This window comes from Botryllus schlosseri, chromosome 6 (genome assembly GCF_051294905.1).
Source record: "Botryllus schlosseri isolate E-star chromosome 6, Bs_hap1, whole genome shotgun sequence".
NCBI lineage: Eukaryota > Metazoa > Chordata > Ascidiacea > Stolidobranchia > Styelidae > Botryllus > Botryllus schlosseri.
The window spans coordinates 26,747,511-26,775,130 of record NC_137241.1 but is presented as its reverse complement, the minus strand read 5'-3'; the positions used below and the strand labels follow the sequence as shown (position 1 = coordinate 26,775,130).

At 40.5% G+C, this 27,620-nt stretch overlaps 3 protein-coding genes and 1 non-coding gene across 4 annotated transcripts in view; 1 reads left to right on the top strand and 3 right to left on the bottom strand.

The window, feature by feature from the left end:
- Positions 1-414: 414 nt before the first annotated feature.
- The window catches only part of LOC145440486 (uncharacterized), a 243,284-nt gene continuing 216,078 nt past the window's right edge, over positions 415-27,620 (bottom strand). Inside the window, exons 2-14 of the mRNA XM_080318104.1 lie at positions 17,556-17,669; positions 17,169-17,375; positions 16,138-16,296; positions 14,642-14,838; positions 14,149-14,226; positions 12,558-12,669; positions 10,905-11,029; positions 10,032-10,129; positions 9,155-9,261; positions 5,334-5,378; positions 4,723-4,816; positions 3,400-3,827; positions 415-1,962 (exon numbers count right to left, since the gene is read on the bottom strand). Of these exons, the coding sequence (XP_080174230.1) occupies positions 3,407-3,827; positions 4,723-4,816; positions 5,334-5,378; positions 9,155-9,261; positions 10,032-10,129; positions 10,905-11,029; positions 12,558-12,669; positions 14,149-14,226; positions 14,642-14,838; positions 16,138-16,296; positions 17,169-17,375; positions 17,556-17,589 (1,677 nt within the window). The 5' untranslated portion in view covers positions 17,590-17,669 and the 3' untranslated portion in view covers positions 415-1,962; positions 3,400-3,406. The remainder of the gene's footprint in view (positions 1,963-3,399; positions 3,828-4,722; positions 4,817-5,333; positions 5,379-9,154; positions 9,262-10,031; positions 10,130-10,904; positions 11,030-12,557; positions 12,670-14,148; positions 14,227-14,641; positions 14,839-16,137; positions 16,297-17,168; positions 17,376-17,555; positions 17,670-27,620) is intronic.
- LOC145442112 (small nucleolar RNA SNORD61) lies at positions 12,995-13,069 on the bottom strand. Its single transcript, XR_013915963.1, has one exon. It is a non-coding gene; the product is annotated as a small nucleolar RNA SNORD61 (small nucleolar RNA).
- Positions 17,671-23,246, bottom strand: LOC145440483 (uncharacterized). Its single transcript, XM_080318099.1, has one exon. It carries the CDS (start codon positions 20,690-20,692, stop codon positions 18,119-18,121), a length of 2,574 nt encoding a protein of 857 aa, XP_080174225.1. The 5' UTR covers positions 20,693-23,246; the 3' UTR covers positions 17,671-18,118.
- On the top strand, positions 25,866-27,565 carry LOC145440507 (uncharacterized). The gene is made up of 2 exons (XM_080318131.1): positions 25,866-26,025; positions 26,644-27,565. Exons 1-2 carry the CDS (start codon positions 25,956-25,958, stop codon positions 26,934-26,936), a joined length of 363 nt encoding a protein of 120 aa, XP_080174257.1. The 5' UTR covers positions 25,866-25,955; the 3' UTR covers positions 26,937-27,565.

Genomic DNA, 27,620 nt, shown 5'->3' with positions numbered 1-27,620 from the left:
TTCGCAGAGACTTCGCTATGTATGGGCGTTTGCAAGCGAAAGCACAAGAAGAACGCGGGTTTCGCTGTGATCTCGGTATATATTGATTGCTGTGCGTCTATAAATGGTTAAATTGTTATTGAACAGAATTTTAGGTGGGGCAATGCCCCAGTTGCCCTATAGGACGAGCCGCCACTGGTTCCTTTACTGAAAACAAATCAATACGGGAGCCTAATGCAACGGTTATGGTTGCAATCCAAATAGCGTTGATAGACGAAGCGTGTTGATTCGCGTCGTTTTGGATGCTTCGGCTCGAGCACGGCTTACAGCAAAAGCTATTACGAATACATCAAGTCACTGACCCTAACCTCATACGTCTGTTAAACGTTACTCCATCTTCGCCAAGGCACTTCCTGAAAAATGCTGCAAATCATATAAAATGGAAATTTTATTACAAAACAGTGCCCGTTGTTGCGTCGCGCAATAACTCAAGACAAGACTCACCGCAGCGCGGCCACTGTCACACACACAAGAGTTGCTCAGAATGGATTTGTAGTGAAAAGCTTCCGAGGGGAGGTACCAAATGGACACAGTCTCAATGAAATGATAATCAAAACTATTGGTAGTTTGGTCTTCATATCGTCTGACGACATCGAATACCCAACCAGACCTGAACCCAGCAAACACAACTTTGATTGGAGACATAAAAGCCAACAAAAAAGGACAAGAAGCAATGCCAAAAACGAAACATTGGACGACTCCATACCATACGATGGGGCAACACCAAACTATCGCATCAAGTCCGAGTAAACTACACAACAAATCCAACACCATGATGCATAACCAGAGAATATTGAAAAAATGAAGAGCATCTTACACGAAGCGGTGCTATGCATTCCGGACGCAATCCCAATCAACAAGTAGCGTATAAAATTTTAAAACCTGGCCGATAATATTCATAACATAGTTCGCTAGGATGTCAACCCAGTTATTATAAAAGCCATCTGCACAACCAATCTCATTGAATGGCAGTCTCTCATCTTAGCTAGCAACAAACGATACATATTACCAGGTAATATCGAGAAACACAGCAGGCCAGGACACAAAAGCCCTCGTCGGAAGAACATAACAGCCTATCTAAGACCAGAACATTCTGTCATCAGTGTAAAATAGGACACGTAAACAGCAATGTCATAATCAAAAAGAGGAATTTACCGCAAAGCACGCAGACGCAACTAGTTTTCGGGGTGGTAAATTAAACATCATTCAGACATACAACTTTTGTTACGCCACCCTCTGAAAACAGACAGAAATGCCACATTCGGATAGCACAGGCATAAATGGCGTTACCTAAATCAGCGGTTCCCAACCTGGGGGGCCATGAGACCTTTTCCAAAAGTCATGAGAGAATTTGTGAAACAATAACTTTTTAATTCATCATGTATAAATCTACAGCGCTATAATTGTACGGACCAGCTTTTTCAACTACAAAGTTTCTCACTTTTTTCCGGGGTATAAGAAATAGGGGGCCATTGATTCTTCAAAATTCTCGCGTGTGTAAAAAACTTTGGGAGCCCTGGCCGAAATCAAAAATCTTTAATACCTTGAGACAAAGGTTGTGTCTTTGGGAATAGAACTGGATAAAACCTTTAGGCTTTCGTCTCTCGTGCAACGATATGGCCTGGTCTATATCGATCATCAACAATACCCGCACACGAACGTTAAGTTCCCAGACAAACTAAAAACATCAAAATATTTTACTCAAAGCGACGACGCTGGCATACTGCGACAGTAAAAATTGCCGTTGCAAACAACATTTTTTCCGCTCAACAAATTCAAAGACGACTGTTCTGAAACGCGGGCAGGTCGCGGACGGTCTTTTCGGAGGTCGCCACGAGTTGGTCAGCAAAGGTTACAAAAAGAGAAGATATCGAAAAAGAACCGGGGGCGGGCTGCTGGCTCGGTCGCATTTCTCCCCGACTTCTGAAACGGGAATTAGAAAAAACTGAGGTGTAGCGGCCGGTTGAAACGCGCTACACAATAAACATTTTCCTCCCTTTCAACATCGATTCATGATCGCTGCCTCGTAAACGCCGATATTTCTCGAAGAAGGCTCACAGCCAAATTTAGTTTTACCGACACAGCGATATTTTTGGCCAAAGGTCGTCACATGCTCACACAATGAAAGACGACAGTCGAGCGCATGAGTCTAGGACACCAAAACTCACCTAACCCCGAAATTAACCCTTGCCAAAACCCCAATCTTAACTTTAACCCATTTGCTTGAGTTTCGCATGCTAATATGTCCATGTCCACTACGGCTCTTCAAAAATGACTTTTTTTCTCAAATCGTACTGGCTACTTGATAAAATTGTTAGGTTACCTAATTCAAGCCTACACACAAAATTTGGTTCAATTCCAGCCAGTAACCGCTTTGCTACAGGAAAATAAAGTTTCTATATATTATATAAAAATAAATATTAAAAAATTTGAAAATTTTCTGTTCACCCTATGAAAGTGTTAGGCTGTCTATAGAAACGATGCTCACCAAATTTGGTTCCATTCCAACCACTGGAAGCGGAGTTATTGCCGTCAAAAAATTTGGATTTGAATAAAATAGTATTTACGGTGAGCACAACTATAATAAATAAACAAAGAATCGGTCACCGTAAATACTATTTTATTCAAATCCAAATTTTTCGACGGCCATAACTCCGCTTCCACTGTTTGGAATTGAACCAAATTTGGTGAGCATACTTTCTATAGACAGCCTAACACTTTCATAGGGTGAACAGAAAATTTTCAAATTTTTTATTATTGAAATTTATATAATAAATAGAAACTTTATTCTCCTGTAGCAAAGCGGTTACTGGCTGGAATTGAACCAAATTTTGTGTGTAGGCTTAAATTAGGTAACCTAACAATTTATCAAGTAGCCAGTACGACTTGAGAAAAAAAGTAATTTTTGAAGAGCCCTAATGTCCACGGATCTCAAAATATTTGGATATTAAAAATAATTACGGCTAGGAGCTATGATTTGAATACTACACAACAGATGATTTTTTCGGTGCTGAAATCATAATGAAATAGGTTTGGACGAAAAAATTACCAAATAATTAAATCTTTAATGTGATGTAAAACTGTCATTATGGTCTACGTCGTCGCATAATAAGTACACGTTTGAACTCTCCACGTCATTCATTCTGTTGTGGCGTCATACTGAGTGATACTCGAGTATTCGAGTTGAAGCCTAACGCCAGATGCACAATTGAATCACTCAGGTACTTGATACTGACCAGCCACAATAATTTACTAAAAATGAATAGAATTTCTTATTTCTTCTATTCAATTTAGTAAATTAATTCAATAACAAACATATTTCACGACCATAAAGACTAAGCAAAAGAGTGTCACACCAACCTGGCCATCAAGTCCCCCCGTCGGCCGTATCCGACTCGGCCGTTGTGGACACCACCTTGGACTGTTCCTGCAGTTTCGATTTGCCCACCACGTCAACCACGTCAGGCTCGTGCCCCGGCGCGCTGTCCTCGTCCAGACTCGTGGACGAACCGACCACCCCGTTGCTCTGCCGGCTGTCTTCGTTGGCCTCGTGGTTGCTGTCGGCGGCGCTCAGCACTTCGGCCTCTCCCGGGGCGTGACTCTGTTCCTCGCCTTCCGTGTCCTTGGAGTCTTCGAAGTCGTTGTTCACGATTTGGCCCCGGAGCAGTTTGTCGTCCAGGTCGACCGCGCCTTCCAGGTATTCGGGTTCGTCCTCCCCTTCTTCTTCTTCGTCGTCCTCCGAGCCGAGGTAGTCGTCGTCGATGTTGATAATTTCGTCTTTTGATTTTCTGAAAATAAAATTTCTCTTTTATTTCAAGAGCTTTTTTGAGGTACAGAACTTGCCTTGAATCCAACATCATCGAGTATAAATATAAAGCATAACAATGACACTACACTTTGTGTGATCATATTTGGCTCAAGTTGTGGTATATAACTGAAGTCTTGGAATGTTTTAAGGATTGGCTGAATCAGCCGTTCACGCTTGGCACTTATCGGCTGCTAGCAGCAAATCGAATTCACTTGGAAGTGTTGTCAAAGTCCTTCATGATGCCGCAGAAGAGGTCTAAAGGTGAGCGCAGGCTATGCCGGAACGACCAGCAAAAAGACAGTTTGCTTGTAGCTTGCCCGACAGAAGGAGTTTCTGCACCTTCTCTTTGCCTGAGTATTCAGCATTTCATGCTGGGGACATCATATTTAGTGATACGATTGTTGATATACAATGTTGTTTCCGACTCTCTACAGGTTGCTGACGATTACCCCTGACGAGTGTCAGCCGATAATATTCGGGTTCATTTCAATATGAATACATTATTCAATGGTGCATTATCCAATAATAGAATATTGAAAATCTGTACCACGAAGAGCGTCAGCCAGAAAATATTCAGCAGACATACAGCATCCACCTCCGATCAATGGATTTTCACTCACTGTTCGTAGCTGACATCATATTTAGTGATACGATTGTTGATATACAATGTTGTTTCCGACTCTCTACAGGTTGCTGACGATTACCCCTGACGAGTGTCAGCCGATAATATTCGGGTTCATTTCAATATGAATACATTATTCAATGGTGCATTATCCAATAATAGAATATTGAAAATCTGTACCACGAAGAGCGTCAGCCAGAAAATATTCAGCAGACATACAGCATCCACCTCCGATCAATGGATTTTCACTCACTGTTCGTAGCTGTTTGGCACCGCGGCGGCGCCCGAAGACCCGGTAACATCCCCTTCCTCTTCTTCGAAATCCTCATACTCCCCGTCGTCCTCCCCTGGAAAACGGAGACAAAATAAGCGTTTGGTGTACGTACAAGCGGGCCGAATATCATCTTTAGGACTGGGTGTTCGAGTATCACTTATTGTGAAGTTAAGACGGTATGAATGACGCGGAAAATCAAAGTATGTGTCTTTCATGCGACCACAACAAATATAATGCCAATTCTACATCACATTTAAGACTATTCGGTAATTTTCGACCATACCTATTTCATTACACTTCATGACAATGCAGTGAATTGATAACGGCTTTTTCTCACTGACGTCCGTACTGCGTATAAGCTTTCTGCTACATGTTTGGCATACTGCGATACAACCAATTGAGGTTCACAGCCTTCCACAGTGTAAAATACTATCGAAACTATAATGCGCGTTGATCAATAAACTGTTAGTGGCAAGAAAAGTAGATTTGAGTACACGAAAGAATGATATTAATACTGGAATCAGATTGAAGTACTCGAATCTTCTAGCTCAGCCCTAATCATTTTTGCAGCACAAACGCAGAGCACCCACCGTCGTCATCAGGCACAATGTATTGCGTCAACGTTCCTTTGCCGCCTGAAAAATTGACAGAATTGGATTTTTCGACGTGCCGCGGGGAAAGCGACAAACGGCAGCACTTCACCTTCGCAACGCGGCAGGGGAGCCCAACCAGTGTCAGAATTTTGGACCGATAAAAACAAATATCGCAAGAAACATCAAAGCGCGATTTATTTCGGTAGCGCTTATTACATTCGTCAATACATATTTTTAGGCAGACAAAGTAAGAGTGGTTTTTGGGATTCTGGAGGACGCTGATTCCGAATATGACCTCCGTTTTTTCAAATTGGCTCTTATTGTGTAAATAACCCATGGGGCTATTTTGACCAAAAATCTTCCATTTTCGCGGTAATGACTAGATATAAAATCCGCTCACTCGTACTATAAACTTTAAAAATTCAATCAACTTGTTATTTTTACACACAGAAGACTCTTGTAAATCAAAATACAGCAACAGCACTTTATTTAGGGGTATTAGATTTATCATAGTTACAGATTGTCATGGATATCATGTGCATAAATAAACCCGGCATTCATGTACCGTACATAAGTATTTACCTGAATAATCAAATAACGTGGCATTAATTCAATAAGTTTTACGTCAACCATCTATTTTAAATTTGAAACAATCAGTTGGAATATAATTTTATTAATATATTTTAAATCAGTTGTTTTTGTACGATTTTCGCTTGTAAGCGATTTAGTGCAGTTTCTCGAAAGGTTCCAGCAATGGTCTGACATAACATGTTCAATTGTTTATTGCATCTGCCCCGACTTTATCTACTACATATTGGGAGAAATTACATGCAGTGAGCTCCTAGCTCAGCGGTTCTCAACCGGGGGTCCGCGAAGCAATTTCAGGGGGTCCGCGAGCCCTCTAAATTTTTAAAATGGTTGATAACCTAATTTTTATTTTATTTTTTAATTTGAGGAAGCATGAGGCAGTTTCGCACCACAACTGCTAAAACCTCATGACTCATATCATCATCATAATAATAGTCTGACATGAACTATCGTAGTGTGGAAACTCATTTTCATTGCCAATTTTCCAATAACCTGCTGATACAAACATATCACTGTTTAGAGACGTTTTGTTGGGGTTTGTGGTAAAAATAAAAATATGGAGATGGTAATATCAATCAGGGTGACTTCGTAATGTCTGCGAAACGTTCTCGATTTGAAGTTGTCAGTCTCATCAATTTAGTGAACAGTCGTTTGAAATAAAAAATTACGAAGTAATTCCCTAATTTTTCCCAATGCAGGGATTGAAACCTCGCCACGAAATCCATTTGATCCTGTGAACCACTATTTGAAGAGCTTCTTGAAGGTACAGAAATTCAATATACAATTAAATAGTATATTCATATTGCAATGAACCCGAATATTTACGGTTGACACTCGTCATAAATCGGACAATGATATAACTACTCTTAAAGCTCGACTATCAGATTTGGCGCATTCTTATTACGGATGCCCTATCGACAAGGCGGGTTTTTGATAAACAAGGAGTGTTTCGTTGCTGTCAAAGGATTGCGCTCCAACCCTGAAATTCATATTACCAGTTATATTGGTATATGCAGCTTTGTCGTGTTAATGTTCAATTGTTCATGGTCGAAAATGTTTGCTCGAACAGAACAAGTCGATTCATGACAGTCATTCTCAGGTTGGAAAACTTGGATCCATTCTTTGGCGCATAAAATTTGTCTATATACTTTCAGATTAGGATCTCACTTTGACGATAGAAAGTCTCTGCGGGCCGATCAAAATTCCGTCGCGGGTCCAATCCGGCCCGCGGTGCGTATGTTGCCAGTCCCTGCGCTAGATGCTGGGCGTGATATGTTCATAAAATATATGTTTCTTCATTTTGGTGCCATAAATGTTGCGAGCACACCAAAAGTATCGTCGGAAGCGTTATGCGTTAATATTGCATTAGCCTCCATGTATCTTTGCGGAAATGGTTTTTGGCACTCCTCGTTCACATCAAAACGAAGACGCGGATTTTCAAGACACGACCACGTACTTCAAGAAATACAGCAGCAAAATTAGCTTTGAAATATTCAAAGTCTACCAATTTATACATAAATAGTAAATGATGTTATTTCCAAGAAAAATCAATATTTTGCTGTTTATCACAAGCCTACATTTCATATTTGCACAAAACAGATGAAGGTTGCACCATAATAGAGCTAAAATTGAAAAAAACAAACTGAGGGGGTCCGCGAGGGTCCGTGACGGTCAAAAGGGGTCCGCGAAGCCAAAAAGGTTGAGAACCACTGTCCTAGCTAATGTGAAATTCGAATCTTTCATCGGTATTCGAATATACTAGATACCAGATTTAAGCTGCTCTTTTGATAGGGTTACTAGGTATACCCACTTTGTTGATTCAGCGAAAAATGATCCATTTACCAGTCAAAAGAAATGAGACACATATGCGTATTGTAGTTAAGCCTTTCAAGGATATATTTTACAGCTTTATACTCCTCTTTAATCTTGGTAGAATGACCAATTGATACAGGAGAATATGTATTTCCGTTGTGCAAAAGACATCTTTTTGGCTTGACAAACTGCTTTTTTGACAAACAAATATTTCACATTATGTCATGTTAATATTGATAGAATCAGTGAGAATGACATGAGGGTTCTTCATAGTCAATTAGCTATTTATGCGCGATAAAAAATTTGAAAAAACTACGAATTTCTTCCAACCAAGTGAAATATTTAAGGCTAAATACAGTACTTTTTCAATGGTATAAATATCTTCTGACGAAGATCCAATCTGCCAAAACTAATGTGATATTCCTAATCAGCAACCTCAAAAACCCCAGAAACGGCTCTCAGATGGTCTGCCTAAAAAGATTTTTTTCATTTTGTCGGCCAGTGTTATTAGTGACAGTGAATGCATAATGACGCACCCCGTATTAACTTCGTCTAGCTCAGTGGTTCTCAACCGCCGATCCGTGGCATGTATGCTGACGGTCCGCAAAATAATAGTATACCTCAATTCCAAAATGAAAGAGGTTGGACGCTTGTCCATTAATTATAGAAAGAAAATACCAAAATGTAAATGGATTTAGAATTTTGGAGTGTATTTTCTGCATGGTGCCATAATAGACAGTTCTAGACAGTGGCTTACTCCGAGCGGACATCACAACTCACAATGATGCAATTGTTGTACCAAACTGTTTAAAAGTAACTTACAACTTGTGTGAAAGCTACAGAGACGTTTAGAAATACTTCGTTTAATTCCGACAGAGTGATTAAGCTTCACGAGGCAGTATCATAGTCATAGCGGCTGTAGCTAACAGCAAAGTCAAGAAATCACCATCAAGTAATTAGACCATTAACAGACGACTTCAGAAGCTTCGTCTCGCAGAAACTTAAATAGAACAACGAAAAAATATCTAATATCACAAAGGCAGCTTTGAATCAAGTTTTCCGTATCCGAGTTGCATGCATTTGTCGCAATTAAATTCAGGGTTAATTTCGATTTTTGAAGGTACGGCATCACTTGTTTTGAAGTTTTACCAGTCCGCGAGGTCATAAAACTTAAAAATCATTGATTTAGTCGGAACAATTTGACAATACGATTCGGGTGCTGTACGAAATTTGATAGCATTATTTTTTAGGCAGCCCGACAATTATTTCAAGCCGGTAGAATTTGAAAAAAAGTGGTTTTGAAAACCGCTACCGATAACGTCTCAGGTAATTCCGTAAAATATCGGCGCAGATATATCGGTTGGGCCCCAGTTGCGACACAAGGGCATCGGCGCGATAAAAATTGTTGCGACGCGCACCTTGCCAAGATTGCTCTTCCTCGTCATCCTCGCTGCTGATATATTCCACGTCGTCGTCGTGCGTGTCGTCCAGCAGAACCACAGAGTCATCTTTCGAATTCAAGTTCCTTAAACATGTGACAAAATTGGAAGATTTCGGCCAGATCCCGGATTGGATGCGCGATAACTAGGGCGATTATTTTTTGACATGTCACAAAAAATCAAAATTTTGTGAAAATTGTATAAATTTTGTCATGATTGCGTAAATTGTAGCGTTAGGTAAGAAAGGTGTCAACTTTTTTTGCAAGGCGAATTGAAATTGTGCCGTAGACGTTGCATTGTCCGCAAACTTCCGATCTCACATTTTACACGTTTTTCCCTACTTTATATAATTTGGAGATCTTCCAATATACGATTTAAGAAGCTCGTGTCTTATATCAAAAACCGCAAGATGAACAACTGCGACGTAGACAACACTGTAAGTATGAAATAGGCCGTGTCGCCAGCAATACACTCTGAACTTCAGCGCCGCCAGCAAACAACTGCTTCTGTTGATCGTTCTTTCTCCATTCTTGCAAAGCCACTTCCTCAGGCCAGACTACGCGAACCATTTTCATTATATCGCAATCTGGCGTTTCTTGTGAATCGTTAAAATATCAGTAAGTGACCGACTATGAGAAAATGTAGCAACGTATCTCTAGTTGTAGTGCAATAAAATTTGAGTTTTCACGCAATATTGCAGTTCTTAGCTACGTTTTGTGGAAAAAAAGGTTTTTACTATCAATTTTTTAGCTTTAAAATTAACCGCACTGGCGATAACTTATAGCCCGATTTTAACATGGAATTATTAACAATCAGCGATTCCGCTCGTTCTGCCGGGGGAACCAGTCGCACTCACCCGCTATCGTTGGGATCGTCGTCTTCCTCGGATTCGTCCGGGTGCTTGCTTGCTTGAAAACACTGCAGGGGGTTGGGCCACAGGTCGTCCTTGATAATCTGCAATGGCGAAAACGCAAGGCTATCCGATCCATCATCAGATATGTCAGCTATGCGGCACGTGGGCAAATATTTTTGCGGTAATGACTGCGGTCGAGATTGACAGGAATGAAATTTACAAAATAGCGTCCGCAGCATCCAAACATTTAGCGCTAGGGTACAGATTATTAGGACGGGGCAAAATTGAATACACGCATGATGCGATCTTCAATCAAGTACCAGGCTTCGAGTCGAGTCCAGTATCCGAGTATCAATCATTTTGACATCACAACAGCACGACATCGAAACTTCAAATATGTACCCGTTCATCGACCACGAAGAACATAACACCAGTTCTACATCACATTAACCCGGCCGGCACCGGCGGGTTTTTCAGAGAAATATACCGTTGGATTCGGAATTTCAACACCTTACCAACTACGCCACTCAGCTATACGAGAGCAGGTCAACCGAGCGTGTATATAATCAAGAAGAGATAGCCTTGCTAAAATGGACAAGTTTTGGTTACTTCCTTATAGAGTCCACAACGTATACCGAATCAGTACATGCTATTCGCTGTGACAGAGATGTCTTCTTTCAAACAAACCGCGAGTGACCACTTTTGCTCAACTATTTCGATCGATGCTATTAAAACATGGTAGAGCGTTTCACCATAAATACGCAGTCTGATTGTCGGTACGCCAAGCAGCGTCGAAGAGACAAGCAAATAGCTACACGAGCCAAGAGAGTGGCACACTCCACATGCAATACAAAATTCATCATACGACATCGTTACCTCCGCTATGTCGTCGGCGGACGCGTCCTCCTGGCTGGTGAACCAGCTGAAGAAGCTCGACGACTTCATAGTCAGATTCATTCCCTTTTTCCACGCGATCGGAGTACAGGTACAGGACGCCCTGCCTGAAATCATCACTAAATTCAGACGTCTTTGCGACTCGCGCAATCGAAAAAAAATCGGCGCTTCTTTGATATATACAAAACAGTGTGCCCCATGAAACAAATGAATCTAAATTCATTGTTTCAGGTTGGGTTTGGGATATTAGGGTTGGCTAGCGAGATAATAGCCCTAATGTCCCCAATCCCAACCAACAAATTTTAAAGTTTATCAATTTTGCTGTGACGTTCATGGTAAACATGTACTGCTTTCATGGGGAACACTCAGGCGCGTAGCCAGGGGGGGGGTTTCGGGGGTCGAAACCCCCTCCTTTAGAAACGCGAAACCCCCTCCTTTAACGCAAAACCTTGCTCTTTTTAAATGACCGCTCTGACGCTTATACTCGTTTGCAATTCAATAAGTCATATTATCAGTATTGTGCGCGGCGAATTAACGAAAGGCGCGGCCAATTAACGAAAGACGTGTTGCTAATTAGCGAGATTCGTCTGTGCGCATTGCACTGCACAGTGTAACGCGACACGATCTCCCGCTGAGATGATTGGCGAAATCAGGTCATTCATTGTCGCGCGTTCGGCAATCATTACTAGCCTGATTTACCGCGTCTCCAACAAGCCTAATTCCGCTGGCTTGAATAATCACATCTGCAATAGGCCCGCGGCGCACGATATCGTCACTGGCCTTCACAATCACATCTGCATTGGCTTGGTGTGCACGATATCTTCGTAGGCCTACACAATCGCATCTGGAATAGGCCTCGTACTAAAGATATCGCTAGCCTAACTACCGCGTCTTGGGCCTACCATGCTTCGGCTCCTATTTCTCGATGGCTTGGATAAAATGCTATTAAGTATATGCTGATTAGCGATTGTGATTAAAGAGTTACATCTCGTAACTGAATGACATCGAATGTCCGCAATCATGTTCGACGCGTGCGTACATGCGTAATTGATTTCCACTAGTCTTCAGCTATAGTCCAGTAGGCTTGAGTTATAAGAGGTAAAGGTTTGAACCACCTGAAATCGGCGTCATTATAGCACATATTCCATAAAAACTCGTACATTTTTACTCGCCTAAATCGTCACCGAGGCTACGTAAGACGCAAGACGCATTGATGAGCGGGCGTATTTAATTGTTGGACGCTTTGACAAGCGCGCGAATTTAATTGTTCAGCGCGTTGATAAGCGCGCGTATTCAAATGTTCGACGCGTGCGTATTTCATTGTTCACGACAGATCAGGGAGTCGCTAATTAACAGCACTTCCGGACTCGTCGAAAAGCTTATCGTACGCCTATAATCGCCAACACGGGGATGTTGTATAATCGTTATTTACGCATCGCATGTACTTAACCCTAATGAGTCAATGCTACGTTACTAAATTCGGAAAAAATCGAAACCCCCCCCTTTTATTTCAACCCCCCCCCTTATTTTTCGGCTGGCTACGCGCCTGGGAACACTGGTTTGTTTTCAGGCGTATTACCAGGACCCAACACGTACCAAAAAATCGTTAAAAATCTCGCGCTTTCTTACACCTACCGTTCCAAGGAAGATGATATTCCTTAGTGATAACTTTATTTTCAAACCAAGGATTCTCGTTGAAGTAAAATTGGATGCTGTGCCCGGCGCGGTTGTCTTCGAAATCCTCGACCTACAAATTTGCATGTACAACATGAAATGCTTGTAAATTCACATCGAAATGAGCCCGAATACTTTTAGACGACACTCGTAAGTAGAGGATCACGGAAAGGACATTGTATATCAACAATCACCATTTTACCAAAGATAGTGGCAAAGACAATCATCTCTTACACGACAGTTTCGTTTCAACTCCGATCGATGCTTAATTAGCGCAGGCGAACATTGATCCAGGATGTTGATAATTGCGAATTCAACGGAAGACAAAATGCGTCTCACAACCGACACCGTGAGAGATGCGACCAAAGGAACTCGACATTTCAAGACGGATTAGTAGCAAGCTCAGTACTTCTCAGAGGAAATTAATAACATTCATCAGATCAGTATCAGATGAGTAAGGAAGTCATCATTGCTCGCTACCGTGCCTTCCATTACATGGTTACAAAACGACGCCGCGATTGCGAATGCATCTACAACAGTGTGGGTTTTTTTCCCACAGGGTACTACTTGCGAATTATTTGCATGTATAGCGTACCGTATGCATAAAGTGTGCGGAATTGAGAAACAAATCTACACAGAATACGTATTTACACTTTCAAACATCACTCCACCACGATACATGGGCTTGACGCTACTTCACGAGTAAGTCTGCTATTGGAAGGGGACGCGAAGAGCAAAAGACTATCCACACTGTTGGATGTGACTTTGCCAAACTAGACAAGTTCCATAACCTAAAACCTGCAAATCATTGTACATTATGAGCAAAACATTGAAGATTACAATAGAGCTAACTGAGTACCCTTCACAATACGCGGATGACACTGGTTCTAAAACTACTGATAGAACAAATTCGAGATCTACAGAAGGCTATGTAATATTTCTCATCACCGCAACAGTAGAGAAACAGAAATTCACTACGTATAATATAGACAAGTCGTGTAATGTAACACGGTAATGTAAATCATGGTGCCATTGAGCCAAGCTGCATTTGATGAACTTGAATTTAATTATCGATGGGCACATGATTCCGAGAGTCACCGGTTTAATCCGAGGAATACATACTAAAAGTAGACTAAATATATATAACTAATTCATCACCGTCCTTTGTACGGAATCACACGGTACCAAAGAGAAAAACAGAGTAACGAGATCATCACTTTTCAGGCATTCTCGGAAATTTTCGAAGCCAAAAACGATTTTGCCGAAAACTGTACGGTCATTCTTATCTAACAATGCCAGTGACCGCAAAGCCCTCTTTTTTCTTCAATTCAAGAGCGATTCACATCTCGTCGGTGCTGTACTCAGAGCTTGCAGCGGTAGAGTATCATTCAGTTATCATTTTCCCCAGATGGGGCTGATGCTAATAGCATGCCTTTGGTAATAACTCATACAGCGGTTTGGGCCTCAAGCAAAAGCTGATTTACGTACTTAAGATTGGACCAACTGGAATAAAAAGGGTTTATATCAATGCTTACTGAACTAACATCGTTACCTGAAGTTTGACGACGTGGTTGAGGCATTTAATATCTTCTTTTGTAAGGACTTGACGCAGTTGTCGATGCCGAGAAAACTGAATCAATCCGTGTTAAGGAATATGACTTTGCGTAAGCGTGTATATTGAAAAATTTTAAATTATATAATGTCAAAAAGCAATTCGAATCACAAAGTAGTCATCCTAATCAACGCAATTTTCAAATCTGGGTATTCAAACTACTTTGAAATGTTAGGTTTTTCAGGACACCAATATCGAATATAATCAGGGCTGAATGATGGAACTAGCTTTCAATTAAACGGGAAATGAATCCAATTCAATAAGACCATACTCGAGTAATAATGTTGAATATTGCCCATAAATTGTCAACTTTGATTAGTGAGAGTGCGTATGATATCAGGGCTTGTACCTGAGCAAAATATGTGCAGCATACTACAATAAAACGGCCGAACGCCTAAAAATAGCAACTGTTTCAATTAGCAATGAAGGATACAACAGTCGCCCAAAAATTCGGCACTCTTTCGATATAGGTGTTCCTCCTCTTGTAGACGGGGAGACGGAGTTTGTTGTATTTCAATTCGACGAGTAAGATCTCTTCGTTGGCTTTATGATTTAGGTTGTCGATGTCCGACTGACAGTCCTCGATGTAGACCAGGTTGGCTTGGACGAATTCTTGCATATCGGCAGAAGCTGAAAGAGCGCTACCATTCAGAGGAAAAGTACAGCATGCAGTTACAATTTATTATCCTTTTTCAATGTTAACATGCTTGCACAGTGGCACACCATCAAATGCAAATTTATTATCCTTGGAATATCCGATTTTAACGTGAATGGACATCAGGGCTCTTCAAAAATGACTTGTTTCTCAAATCGCACTGGCAGCTTGATAAAATTGTTAGGATAACTAATTTGAGCCTACACACCAAATTTGGTTCAATTTCAACCAGAAGCCGCGTTGCTATGGGAGATGAAAGTTTCTATCTATTAAATAAAAATAAATAACAAAAAATTTGAAAATTTTCTGTTCACCCCATGAAAGTGTTAGGTCGTCTATAGAAACAATGTTCACCAAATTTGGTTGAATTCCAATCAGTACAAGCGGAGTTATTGCCGTCGAAAAATTTGGATTCGAATAAAATAGTAAATACGGTGGGTACCACTATAACAAATAATCAAAGAATTGGTCACCGTAAATACTATTTTATTCATAATCCAAATTTTTCGACGGCGATAACTCCGCTTCCACTGGTTGGAATTGAACCAAATTTTGTGAACATCGTTTCTATAGACAACCTAACACTTTCATGGGGTGAACAGAAAACTTTCAAATTTTTTGTTATTCATTTTTATATAATAAATAGAAACTTTCTTCTCCTGTAGCAACGCGGCTACTGGTTGGAATAGAACCAAATTTGGTGCCTAGGCTTAAATTAGGTAACCTAACAATTTCATCAAGTAGCCAGTGCGATTTGAGAAAAAAAAGTCATTTTTGAAGAGCCCTAATGGACATGTATATATATATCAAGAGTAGGGTAGGGCTGGGCAAACTGAGTTTTGGACTAGAAAAGTTTTAGCTTTTCCAAAATAGATCAGAAATAGAATTACCTACACAATTTTTTTTAAATTAGATTATAATTAGAGCTGCTGTTTTTTTCCAAATTAGCCTAAACATTAGAATCATACATAATAACTGAATTCGCGAAAACTTGGAAAATCGAATTAGAGTCCATTCCCGTAAGCAAGAGAACGGCAAATATCTGTACAGCAAGCCAGGCCCGTTACACATTATTCAGTTCTCCCGTAGCATTTTATCAGGAAAATCAGAAACTAGATTGGAATTAAAATTAGAGCACAGAAACATCTCACAAATTAGACTAGGATGATCTCTAGTCTGTCTGTCAAAGTGAATGGTTTCGGAAACCACCGACTATCGCAGAACAGAACCCTAACAATCCCGAACATCAGCGGCGAATATCGCCAAATCCTCACAATCTGCTTCCTCTTGGACGGTGTCGTCAATCTCTTCCGCAGTCAATCCGACTTCTTCTTCCTCCTCGTCGTACGTGTCTCCCTCCTCGAATTCTTCATCAAACTCGGGGCCGGGCTGGTCGGACTCTCCGGCGTAATCGGCTTCCAAGTCGAGTTGCTCTGCAGATTTGGAAAAGTTACGGTACCTTTCGAGATTCTTGGCCAACGTTATTACTAGCTTGTAGCCTACTTTATAGGCCTACCGTTGTAGACGGCCCAATGTCTACTTGAACATTCAAATGAAACAAATACGTTGACATGGTGTTATGCTCAACGTACCGCAATATCCCAACTGAAGCAAGACTGCGTGGGCATTGCATGGTTCTTGTATCAAGAAGCTTATGATGAAAATTTGTGATGTAGACACCATTGCCAGAATGAAGCAACACGGTTTGTCACCAGCTCCAGCAGTGTTGTCAGCCAACAACTGCTGCTGTCGAACGTTCTTTCTCCATTTTTGGCAAGCTACTTAGTAATGACAGACACTTTCTACTCAGGAATATAGAAAAGTATCTTTCGTTACACTTCAAATTTTTCAATTATTTCTACCATAATGCGTAATGTAACTACTGGAATTCTTCATAAGGCCAGATTTCGTTAAAATAAAGTTTTTTCGTATAAAAATCCGGCAGTTTTTAAGGCAAAAAGTTTTTCAACGTCAAACTACTTTGTAAGGACAGACAGTTCCCTCCAGAAACGAAGACAAGTAGCACAATTCTAACATTATGTGGGAAAACACCTAATTTGCATATGTTAGGTTAGATTTTATCAAAATTAAGATTTTTCAGGTAAAAATCTTTTAGATTAAAAAAATCGCTGTAGTTATTACATCATCTACACATTTTTCATCGAATTGGACTAAAATTAGAGTTATAGTTTTAGCCTAACTAGATTTGAATTCGAATTTCTGAATTCACAAAAAAATTAGATTAGCGGCATTTTGCTTCAATTAGTCTAATTTAGACAGCTGCTGCGTGCTGCCGTACACCTACCTTCATCTTCTTCTGTATCTTGTGCGGTTGGTTGCTGTTCGCTTATCTCCTCATACTCATCTTCTTCTCCAAGATCTACGTCCGACTCGTTAGCCGGAACATCAACGGAATCTTCTTCATTCGTTTCTTCCGTCAGTTTCATCACCTTTGCAGGTGCTCCTTTGTCTTCGTCATCTTCCGCAGGGCGAGGTCGGTTTTTGAGATTTTCTACAATTCACGAATATTAGACAGTTGAAGAGCTTCTCGGGGGGTACAGAACTTCAATATACAATTGAATAATATATTCATATTCACATAGCCTGTGATGTATCCATGGTGGCATCCTGTGACCTAGATCGATCGTGTACTATACAGAATACAGATATTACCAAGACTGACTCACGTTACCTGCATTAGCCGCTGTTGCGTCCCCTCCTTCCATTTCTTCAACGATTATATATTGCTATGAGAATTCACAAAATTATTTACATCTGTTTCAAATTAATTAGCTTTGAGTCATCTGCGAAATGAGGGAATGGCAAATTCATACAAAATATAGATTCTATATTTACTTGCCAAATTTACCAACAAAACAATAGAGCTTATCCAAATGGTAACCCAAACTTGATACTTGATTGATACCTGTCAAACCGTTTCGATCAACGAATTTACGAGTAAAATAATTTATTTGTCCTTGTACGATGCAAATAACCATATCATGTACCTGCTCAATCATAAAACTCAAGTCCTGAGTTCAATGGCAAGGCACACACTTTGTGGGTGGTGAATACACAAAATGCTTTTAAAACCCATATCAGAATTCCCAATTAACACGACGATAAGACACAATATCTCGTGTGTTCTACACAATACATTTGGGCAACAATTAGCACTAAACATGACAATAACAATGTCCTGTGGGTTTTGTAGTTTTTATTTTGTGCTGCGAAATTTTCACCTGTCATATACATTCATCTTTTATGATATTTTTTCCAACCTTGATCGACTTTCATTGTTGATTCCTTTGAAAGTTGATACTGACCCCGATCATTGACTAAAGAAGGAACATCTACTGTGCACAAAATGTGCTGAAAGGGTATCCAACAACGGTCTTTATTTTGGGGCCAGTGAAAAAGCTGAGATGGACCTTTAGGGTGCATGAAGTCAACTAAGGCATCGTCGTTTGGCTCATCCAATTCTGTGACCATGCCAATGTACCAGTTTTTGTCATAAACCGAGCATACAAATTTGTTTTGGATAATTTCAGTTTGAAGTACGTGTTCTTGGTTTGAGTCTTCATTCAACTCAACTTCCAATGCGTACTGCTCGTCTTGGCTGACACGTTTTGCTCCTAGTGTGGTCGATGACAATGGCCTGAAATGATGAAATGCTCGAGTACCTTTCACTGTGGCAGCGAGCTGAAATCGTGATTCCAAGAAAGATTTTGTAGCATCCAATTCGTCTCTGAGCAAATTTATAAATTTAATTTTTTGAAGATTTGTCACGCAATAGGACATCATTCCTTCCACATTCAAAATCTGATTGTTCAGTGGGCGTCTCAGACTTTCCAATGCTGTAGCTCGTTTTACAGTGCCACCGACTCCATCACATGGCGATTTACCATGGCCGGTGGCAAAGAAGGACCACGCGGCATTTACACCAAAGTCAGCTTCGTGCTTGCACAAATTGTAGAAAGATTTACTGTTTTTGTACCGCGCAGCACAACCGTCACTAAAATATTCAACGTTGTCCAAGTTGGAAATTCTACTTTTGAGAACTTCAATTGTTTTACGCTGAATCAGATAGACCATGGCTGCATCGTGCGACAACTCTTCGGAGAGAAAGCATAGACTAAAATGCGAAGTATCATTGCTTGCAGACTTGTAGTAGCAAACTACCGGGTGCACGGTGCAACTTCGGTGGGTCCAACGATACCCCCGGTCTTCATCCTGAATGTGGAAAGTATAATTTTCTGCAAAATCCATTAATACAAGAGCTGTTCGATGATCCATGTCTTGTTTTCGCTTTTTCAAATACGAAGACTGTGAATGCGAAATGTGATGATGTGGTGCTAAATCTGCAAGCCTCTTTACTGTTAATTGAATAAATTCAGTTACTGATAACTTCTGAGTTATAAGATCAGTTCGACGGTCAACAGACGCCCACTGTTTGAAAGAAATGAATTCATCCACATCTTCAAATTTCGAGTTGAGCAATTCCTGAACTGGTTCAAATCCTGGACAGTTCGGGCAACGCTGTAGCATGCAGTCCCCGTTTTCAACATTGCAGACTGCCAACTGAAGCAATTTTCTATAAGGTTCTTCAATGCGGGCTGCATGTAACAAAAGCACAACATTTTGATGTAGGGTACAGAAACATACTGCACGTGTCATAGATGTTTCCGCACTAACACACCATGTTGGTCTTAATTCACAAAATTTAGAGAATCCAATCTTTACATCAGGGTTTTGCAGTTTAAACAGGGTATGCAATTCTTTCACAGTACATAAAAGTAGACGTTTTTGTTGATACACATTCTTTTTAATGCGAACTCGGTCTTTGATCCCTGGCATCATCCTGCTTTGTTCGTTGTTTTCAAAAAACTCTACAACTTTTTCAATTGTTTCTTCGGAAAGCAACTTTCCTTTTCGTGGCGGTGGCAAAGAACCAACTCCATTTTCTTTTTCTTGCTCTTTAGCATCTCTCGCCAACCTTTCGCTCACTTCAAAAATTTGCGAGATTTTCTTACTTGACCAGTTTTCTGGAGCCATCGTTAGGACTTGAATTTTTTGAGCTCTTGTTGTATTTGGATTATTGATTTTTTCATTTATTTTTGATATGATATTTTTCAGAGCAGCTTTATTTTCATTCTCCACTTTATCCGTCTCTACCAATTCTGGAATCTCATCAATTTGTAAAACCTTGGCAAGCGTTGCTCTAACATTGCCATTAAAATTTTGTATTTTTCTTTTGCCATATCCTAGTTTTCGATCACGAGGAACAGAATGCAGTTTTATTGGAGATTCGCCAACAGCATGAAGACTCTCATTGAGAGATGATAGTGAGGAATCTGCTTCAATGTGTGATTGGAATGCTTCCGACTCTCTTTCACTACTCGCTGATGTTTCAGGATCGTCTGGGAGCCTGCATTCTATTTTTTTTCTGCAACCGCAGCACATTTTCCTCCCTGGAATAACATTCAAACTGCTGGCAAGACGTTCGTTTCTTTTATACCAGTTATAAGTAATGATGCGAACACTGGGGTTTTTGATGGTTTTTTTGTGGACTTTGAATACATCACAGCAGGTTTTATATGATGCGGGATAATGTTCAAGAAATTGATACTTGTGAGACCAGCAAATTGTACCGGTAGTTGAAAGATCAGTACTAGTATTGATGTTGCATTCTGCTCCAACCCTCATTCTCAGTAGCTCCCGTTCTTCATCATTTAGGTCATCCAGTGAAATTAATTTTTGCCTTTGGGAATGGAACAACTTTTTGCCGCAACCACCTTCCAAAACGGAACCTATACTACAAATATTCATACCGGTACTACAAATATAAGACTTAGTCCAATGCAACCTGTTATGAAAGCAACTTTTTTCAAATACTGAACAATTTTTTCAAGACTTTTTCACAACAAATCTTTCTAATGTTATGATTAATATCACACTAATATTTTTATAGACTTCAGTAGTCCTTTACAAGAGCTTTCCAGTGATACCCGACACTTGATGATACCACCTGGTAAGCAGGAGATATCTGCAATTGAAAATGACGTTACGCACGAGTGGTTTTTGAAGGTGTGAACAAAATAAGGGGGTCAGAGGTCAAACCATGCAGCTGCCAAACAATGGGTAAAAGTATTAAGTAGGATGTAAATGGCAAAATGTGAAAGCATCACCCTCAACAACCCTAAATTGACCGAAATATGGAAATTTAAAATACATGTGTAAATTTCTGACGTTTTTCAGCTTAAGCGATCACAAAAATAGCAATTTTTCAACAGTTTTTTTTATCGCAGAACTCGAGTAGCCTACTTTCATATCTCGTTGTTTAAATTACTCAAGTTGTCAGGCACGTCGCCAGGGAGGGGGGTTCAAGAGGAGGAAACCACTGCCTTTGGAAGTGTGAAACCCTCTCCTTAAATGCGAAACCCCGTCCTTTTGAAATGACCGTTCTGACGCTAATACTCGTTGCAATTCAAAAAGTCATATGATCAGTGTTGCGCGCGGTCAATTGGCAAGATTCGTCTGTGCACACTGCACCGCACAATGTAACTCGACGCGATCTCCCGCTGATATGATTGCGAAATCAGATCATTGATTGCTGGCAATCGTCACCTGATTCATCACATCTCCAACAAGCCTAGTTCCGCTGGCTTGAAGAATCGCATCTGCAATAGGCTCGGTACGCACTATACCACCGATGACCTGCACAATCTCATCTGCTTTGCCTGGTGCGCGTGATATCATCGGTTGGCCTACACAATCGAATCTGCAATAGTCCTGATACGAAAGATATCATCGCTAGGCTAACTTCATCGCTAGCCCAACTATCGCGTCTCGGGCCTAGCATGCTTTGGTTCCTGCATGCTGCTAAGCGATTGTGATTAAAGAGTGACGTCACGAAACTGAATGACATCAAATGTCCGCAAACATGTGCGCTCGGACCCTAAATATGAAATTGATTTCCGCTAATACTTGAACATAACGATCAGAAGATGTGTGTCAAGGCTTGAGTTCTAAAAGATGAGAAAGGTTTGAAATTGAACCACCTGAAATCGGTGCCATTATAGAACAGGTTCCACAACAACTCGGACATTTTGACTTGGTTAAATCGACGCCGAGGCCAAGAAATACGCGTTGATAAGCGCCCGTATTCAAATGTTCACGAGAGATCAGGGACTCGTTAATTAAACAGCACGTCCGGACTCGTTGGCAAGCTTATCATGCTCGCATGTTCGTGAACGCGAACATATTGTATAATCGTCATTTACGCATGTACATAACCTATATGAATTGATGCTATATTGATAAATTCGAAAAAAATTAAAACCCGCCCTTTTTCATTTCAAACCCTTCCCGTATTTTTCGACTGGCTACACGTCTGCAAGTTGTACTGTCTGTATATACTAATTCCGCTTGAACAGAAATATCAATTTTTACATACTGCACTTAATTTGTCATGTGAAAAGTAGGGCTCGGATGCACGACAACAACACGCTTAAGAATTCATCAACAAGTTCAATTGGTGAGATGTTAAGAAAACTTCCCAGATTTGATTGTTTTCACCTCTCACGGACTCGAAGAAGTCAGGCAATGAATTGCTTTTATATCAAAAACTAACAAATATAATTGAACTTAGCAAAGATTCCAAACAGATAAATATAATTGACTGAAAGTAACATTTTCGCAGGGTTTGGTTTAACCAAGTCAATCTTACTTTTATAGTTCGCACTCGAATGAAATGGTCTTGCATCAGTGTGGAGGGCCGAGTACGTGTCCTAGTATCAAGACTATAGAGTCCGAGTCATTATGTTCACTTTTCAGTTTCGAATTCAAGTAATGTTCCACCAATTTTTACAACTATATGCTTTGATGATTGATACCGAAGGCCCTTGATTCATAATATGCTGATTTTCAACATCATTAATAATTTCTGGCCGTAATTTTGATGTACCAATACTGATAGACGAAATCGAATTATCTGGAGCTTTACTACTGTTCGAAGTTATAATGATATGCCTGTCTTTGTCATTAGAGTCTCGAGTCATATGACTTGGTAGAGTCATGCACAATGGCCTGAGTATACAAGTCAAGTCAATGCATGAATTGACTCAAGTCGAGTCGAACTATAGCCTTCATTACCTAACAAACATCGCGCGGGATAATCGAACCCTCACAGAAAGTACCGAACTGGCATACTACCGTACTTTATTCTCTTGCATTGGCTATTCCGTTTGTCCTAACTGGATAATACACAAAATCTCGCTCTGCACGCTTCGTAACCCGACAAGCTGATATACCTTCTGTTATTATCCGCTTTCGCGATCGCCACCGTTAACCGAAGCGCACATATACTTCGCGCCCGAAAGCCCTTCTGGTCGCCATTTTTTGTTCGAATTGTTCACATGGCTGAATACGAAAAAAGAAATCAGAATAGCAATTGCTTGTATACGCCACCTCGCGTACGAGATTTGCTGCAAAGATGACTTACGAACACCGGCTGGAGCATGAGCAAGACTTCGTTAATATTTAACACAGTCAGAGCATAGCAATTTACAGCGTAGCTGGCATGGAAACTCCGCAAGCAATGTTGTGTTTTGCACTGCCTCCAGTGGTGACGTACATATGCTACTGCTTCAACCTGCTTTAGTGTGTTTCTCTGTAATGTTCCAGCTGGGACCACAGCGCAAAAGTAAATTAAACTGGTATCGATCAAAAGCAAATTTCGCACTGATTCCAAAAATATAAGTTGAAATGCGGCCCGGGAACTGAAACCCCCTGAAAATCGACTTCAAAGTCAGAAATCGTTATTGTTTCACACAATGGGGTCACCGGTAGACAATGGCCGATTAAGTCTTCGTATCATTGTGACGCCACTGAGCGTGTGTGCGGAGACGAGCCGTGCTGTAACGCATAGCCCACTACGAGTACGGTAGTTCGCGTCGTTGCGCGTTTACAACCTTCGACAAATGCACGGTACGCTACGCTGTAAATTGCTATGGTCAGAGTCAGACCCAGACCGGATCCAGATTATAGAATTATTTCGAAAGTAGTATTTTAGCAAGAAACATGGGAAATGGCGGGATATTGCAAGTGTTTTAGGTGTAAGCCGGATTTTTTCGGAGATTCAATTTTATTATTTTACTCTTCATGATCACCGGACCACCACGACCTAACATAGAATATCGATCTCGCCTTCCGCCACATGCCACCTCATTTTGTCGCTTGCCTTTTATATTATCTGCTTTACTTTTCATTCAGTGTGGAATGTGCATGCCTCTTCTCTTCGCCTAGGCGAAGGTGTGTGTCTGGTCTCAAAGACTACTCCCAGTCGTTTCCGCACCTTCCTATCTTTTCATTGTATCGCAGTTTTTGTTGTGTTTTGAAATGATGAAAATATTATTAAACTGATACTGATACATTCAGTGTGCCTCCTCTTCACATAGCCTAGGCCCATGTGGGTGTCTGATTTCAAAGACTACTCCAAGTCTTTTCGACGCCTTCCCATCTTTTCATTGTATCGCAGTCTTGTGGTGTTTTGAAATGATGAAAATTCTTAATACACTGATACTGATAATCAATTATCGTCAGATTATATTTTCATCTTCCCAAGCAAGACGCACACACAATATACAAGACATACAATCCGATGTAATGAACAGATGGGGGGTGCCGAACGACCAACCAGTTGGGGTCTCTTCAACTGACCTCGACTATGGTCTCGATGATTGATTGGACTTCGTCCATCCTTTTTAGAAGATATACAGGGTTGTAATGACTCGAGTCATGACTCGACTCGAGTCAGACTCGAGTCACGATTTTCGGATGACTCGACTCGACTCGAGTCATTTTCTCAAAATACGGAAATGACTCGACTCGACTCGAGTCAATCTGTGTATTGACTCGACTTGGACTCGAGTCATTGCGCATGACTCGAAGCAAGTCATTGACTCGAGATTCAGACGGCCAAGACCGACATTTCATTGTAATTTCGAAGCCAACACATTATTGGGATTTCGTTTCTTGGTACTTGGACTTGAAAATGCGACCAGAAACTGCTAAAAGTGAGGAAAATTGACATATTATAAATGCGAACCATTCAATATCACCAAACAGAGTTAAAAAAGTGGGTTTAGGAAGACTTTAACTGGAAACTGAGCAATCAACACAATGACTTGGACTCGGACTCGAGTCATAATACAATGACTCGGACTCGATCCTCTGTTCGCTGACTTGGACTCGGACTTGACTCGGTGGGAATTGAAAATGACTCGACTTGACTCGAGTCAAAAATATAAAAGTGAGATTGACTTGTGACTCGGAGCCTTATTGTGACTTGGTTACAACCCTGAAGATATATCTTGCTCTTTTTCATTCTTTATCGAGTCTTTTTTTCTGGGCTTTTTTGATTTTTTCATTCATTTCATTCGTTTAATAATATTTTCATCGATTCAAATCACCACAATATTGAGATGAAATGCAAAGATAGTAAGGAAATTGCCAGCATGAACCGGAACTTACTGAATTTGAAAGTTTGAGAATTCACTTATATCTGCTTGTGAACAGTGTCATTTGGAATTATAATATTTGTGATGGAAACTCCATCGGTGGTAAACTAACGATATGGAACGGCTATGTTTCATTCTACATGATAGTGTAATCTCTAGAATACCTCTTTTTAAAAAATGGTATTTCTTATCTGATATTTATGTAAGTTAAAACCAACATTACCTGGTAGATCTATCAGTTAATCTACAAATAACAATGTAAAAAGTTAAATAATTCTGCCGTCCAGACGAAGGAAGTTATTGGAAGTAGTTTATGAATATAAACTTGAACTTGAATCGACTATTGACTATTGACGGCGGCAGTCCAATTTTCATCCATTCGACTAAATTGTCGTCTAAATTTTCCTACCGCTAGGAGGCAGGCAAAAGCTAGCTCGCGATCATTTCAGCTGTAAAATGAATACTTCCCTCCGGCAATATGAACTTGTTCGCCAAGTCTGCGGATGCAGTCCTAAAACATATTAGGCTACTAGAGGCTCGCGTTCATTTCGGTAGAATATCAATCGGCTAGTATGTTACGCAAAGTTATAATTGAATTGGTGCTATTTGCAGCGTTTTCAGTTAATCATGTACTCGCTCAAGGTAAGATAAAATATATTCTGTTGTAGTCTATGTTATGTGTCAATGCCCGAATCGTGGCTCTTAGTAGAATGCTGTTTTGTAGACCTCCCGTGATTTCGAATTTGACCAGTCACATAATACATAGACCTATCTAACTCTCAATATACCTTATTGATACGAGGTTTGAGAGCGAAAATTTTACAGATACAGAAAAAAAAACTGGTCAGCCCTCACCAATTACCGGACCACGACGTGACATATATCGATCTCGCCTTCCGTCTCTTGCCACCACATTTTGTCGCTTGTCATTTTATGCTATCGTCTTTTACTTTCATTCAGTGTGCAGTGCATGCCCTCTCTTTACATCGCCTAGGAACAGGTGGTTATCTGATCTCGAGGACTCTTCCAAGTCGTTTCGTCACCTCCCTATCTTATATTTGTATTGTAGTTTTCTGGTGTTTTGAAATGTTGAAAATATTAATAAACTGACACTGATACTTATGGACTAGTGTCACCTCGGAAGCATGTAATATGAACTATTTTTCCAACACGTCAAAATTTATTGAGTGAACTTTTAAGGAGTAGCACCAACAATGCACCAAGGTTTGTGTCGATATAATAATAATGCTTTTTGAACAGATGTCTCGGTGGGTTCAGCAATAAACTGGGTGCTGTTGTTACTGGTGTTCATTTTGACATCGGCAATCGGAGCTTTTGCTGGAATTATCCTGTTGATTTGGAAACCTGTAATCGCTGATCCACCACTTTTCAAGGACCCCATGCTACGCAGCGAACCTATCCCAACTTCTTACAGACAATTTCCGCTGGAATACGAAGGAATGAGAAGCGGCGAGGAATACCCGCTGGAAATCAGAAATGAACCAGATCACCTTGAACGATATCGAGAGAATATTCAAGTTCAGGAACTTTAAATATCGCGTTCGTACGGGATATCGTGCGTGCTCTGCCCATTGCCCACAATGCACGCACATTCGCACAAGCATATTTGACTCCTTCTAAATAGCTGTCTTCACTTTACATTTCATACCATGAATATACATTATATCAATCGAGCACAGGAGTGTGCAGTGTGCACTCTTCAACCTTTTTGGTTCCGGCTTAACGCCCTACTAATATTACAGATCAAACGTACCAGAATATGCTAACTTCTAAACACATTTCGCTGTGGTAGCACACCATTGAAAATGCAATTTTTCTTTGTGGGCCGAAGGTTGCACATAATGCACACCCCTGATCTGGCATGTCGTGGTAGAGTTTCTGCCATGCAGAGAAGAGCGAATGAGTTTCATCTTGTAAAACCGATGGCTTCGTAAAAATACTGCTATTTTTTGCAAATGTCCGTTAATATTCGATATTCAAACTATTTTCAGATATAGATCCATCGGTCCTACTCCAACTTCGGGGCTGGTCATACCTTTTGCCGTAACGAATACGATTAAAGATACGATTGTTGATATACAAAGTACTTTTGAAATCTCTAGTGTTGTTGCTGACGATTACCCCGACGGGTGTCAGTCGTAAATATATATTTCAATACGAATATATTATTCAATTGAATATTGAAGTTCTGTAGGCCTACCACCAAGAGTCTCTCC

Excerpts from the sequence above, each read along its gene's own strand:
- LOC145440483 (XM_080318099.1), bottom strand. The coding sequence starts at position 20,692 with ATGAATATTTGTAGTATAGGTTCCGTTTTGGAAGGTGGTTGCGGCAAA.
- LOC145440507 (XM_080318131.1), top strand. The coding sequence starts at position 25,956 with ATGTTACGCAAAGTTATAATTGAATTGGTGCTATTTGCAGCGTTTTCA. Across the intron at positions 26,026-26,643 it reads TAATCATGTACTCGCTCAAG|ATGTCTCGGTGGGTTCAGCA; the intron begins GTAAGATAAAAT and ends CTTTTTGAACAG.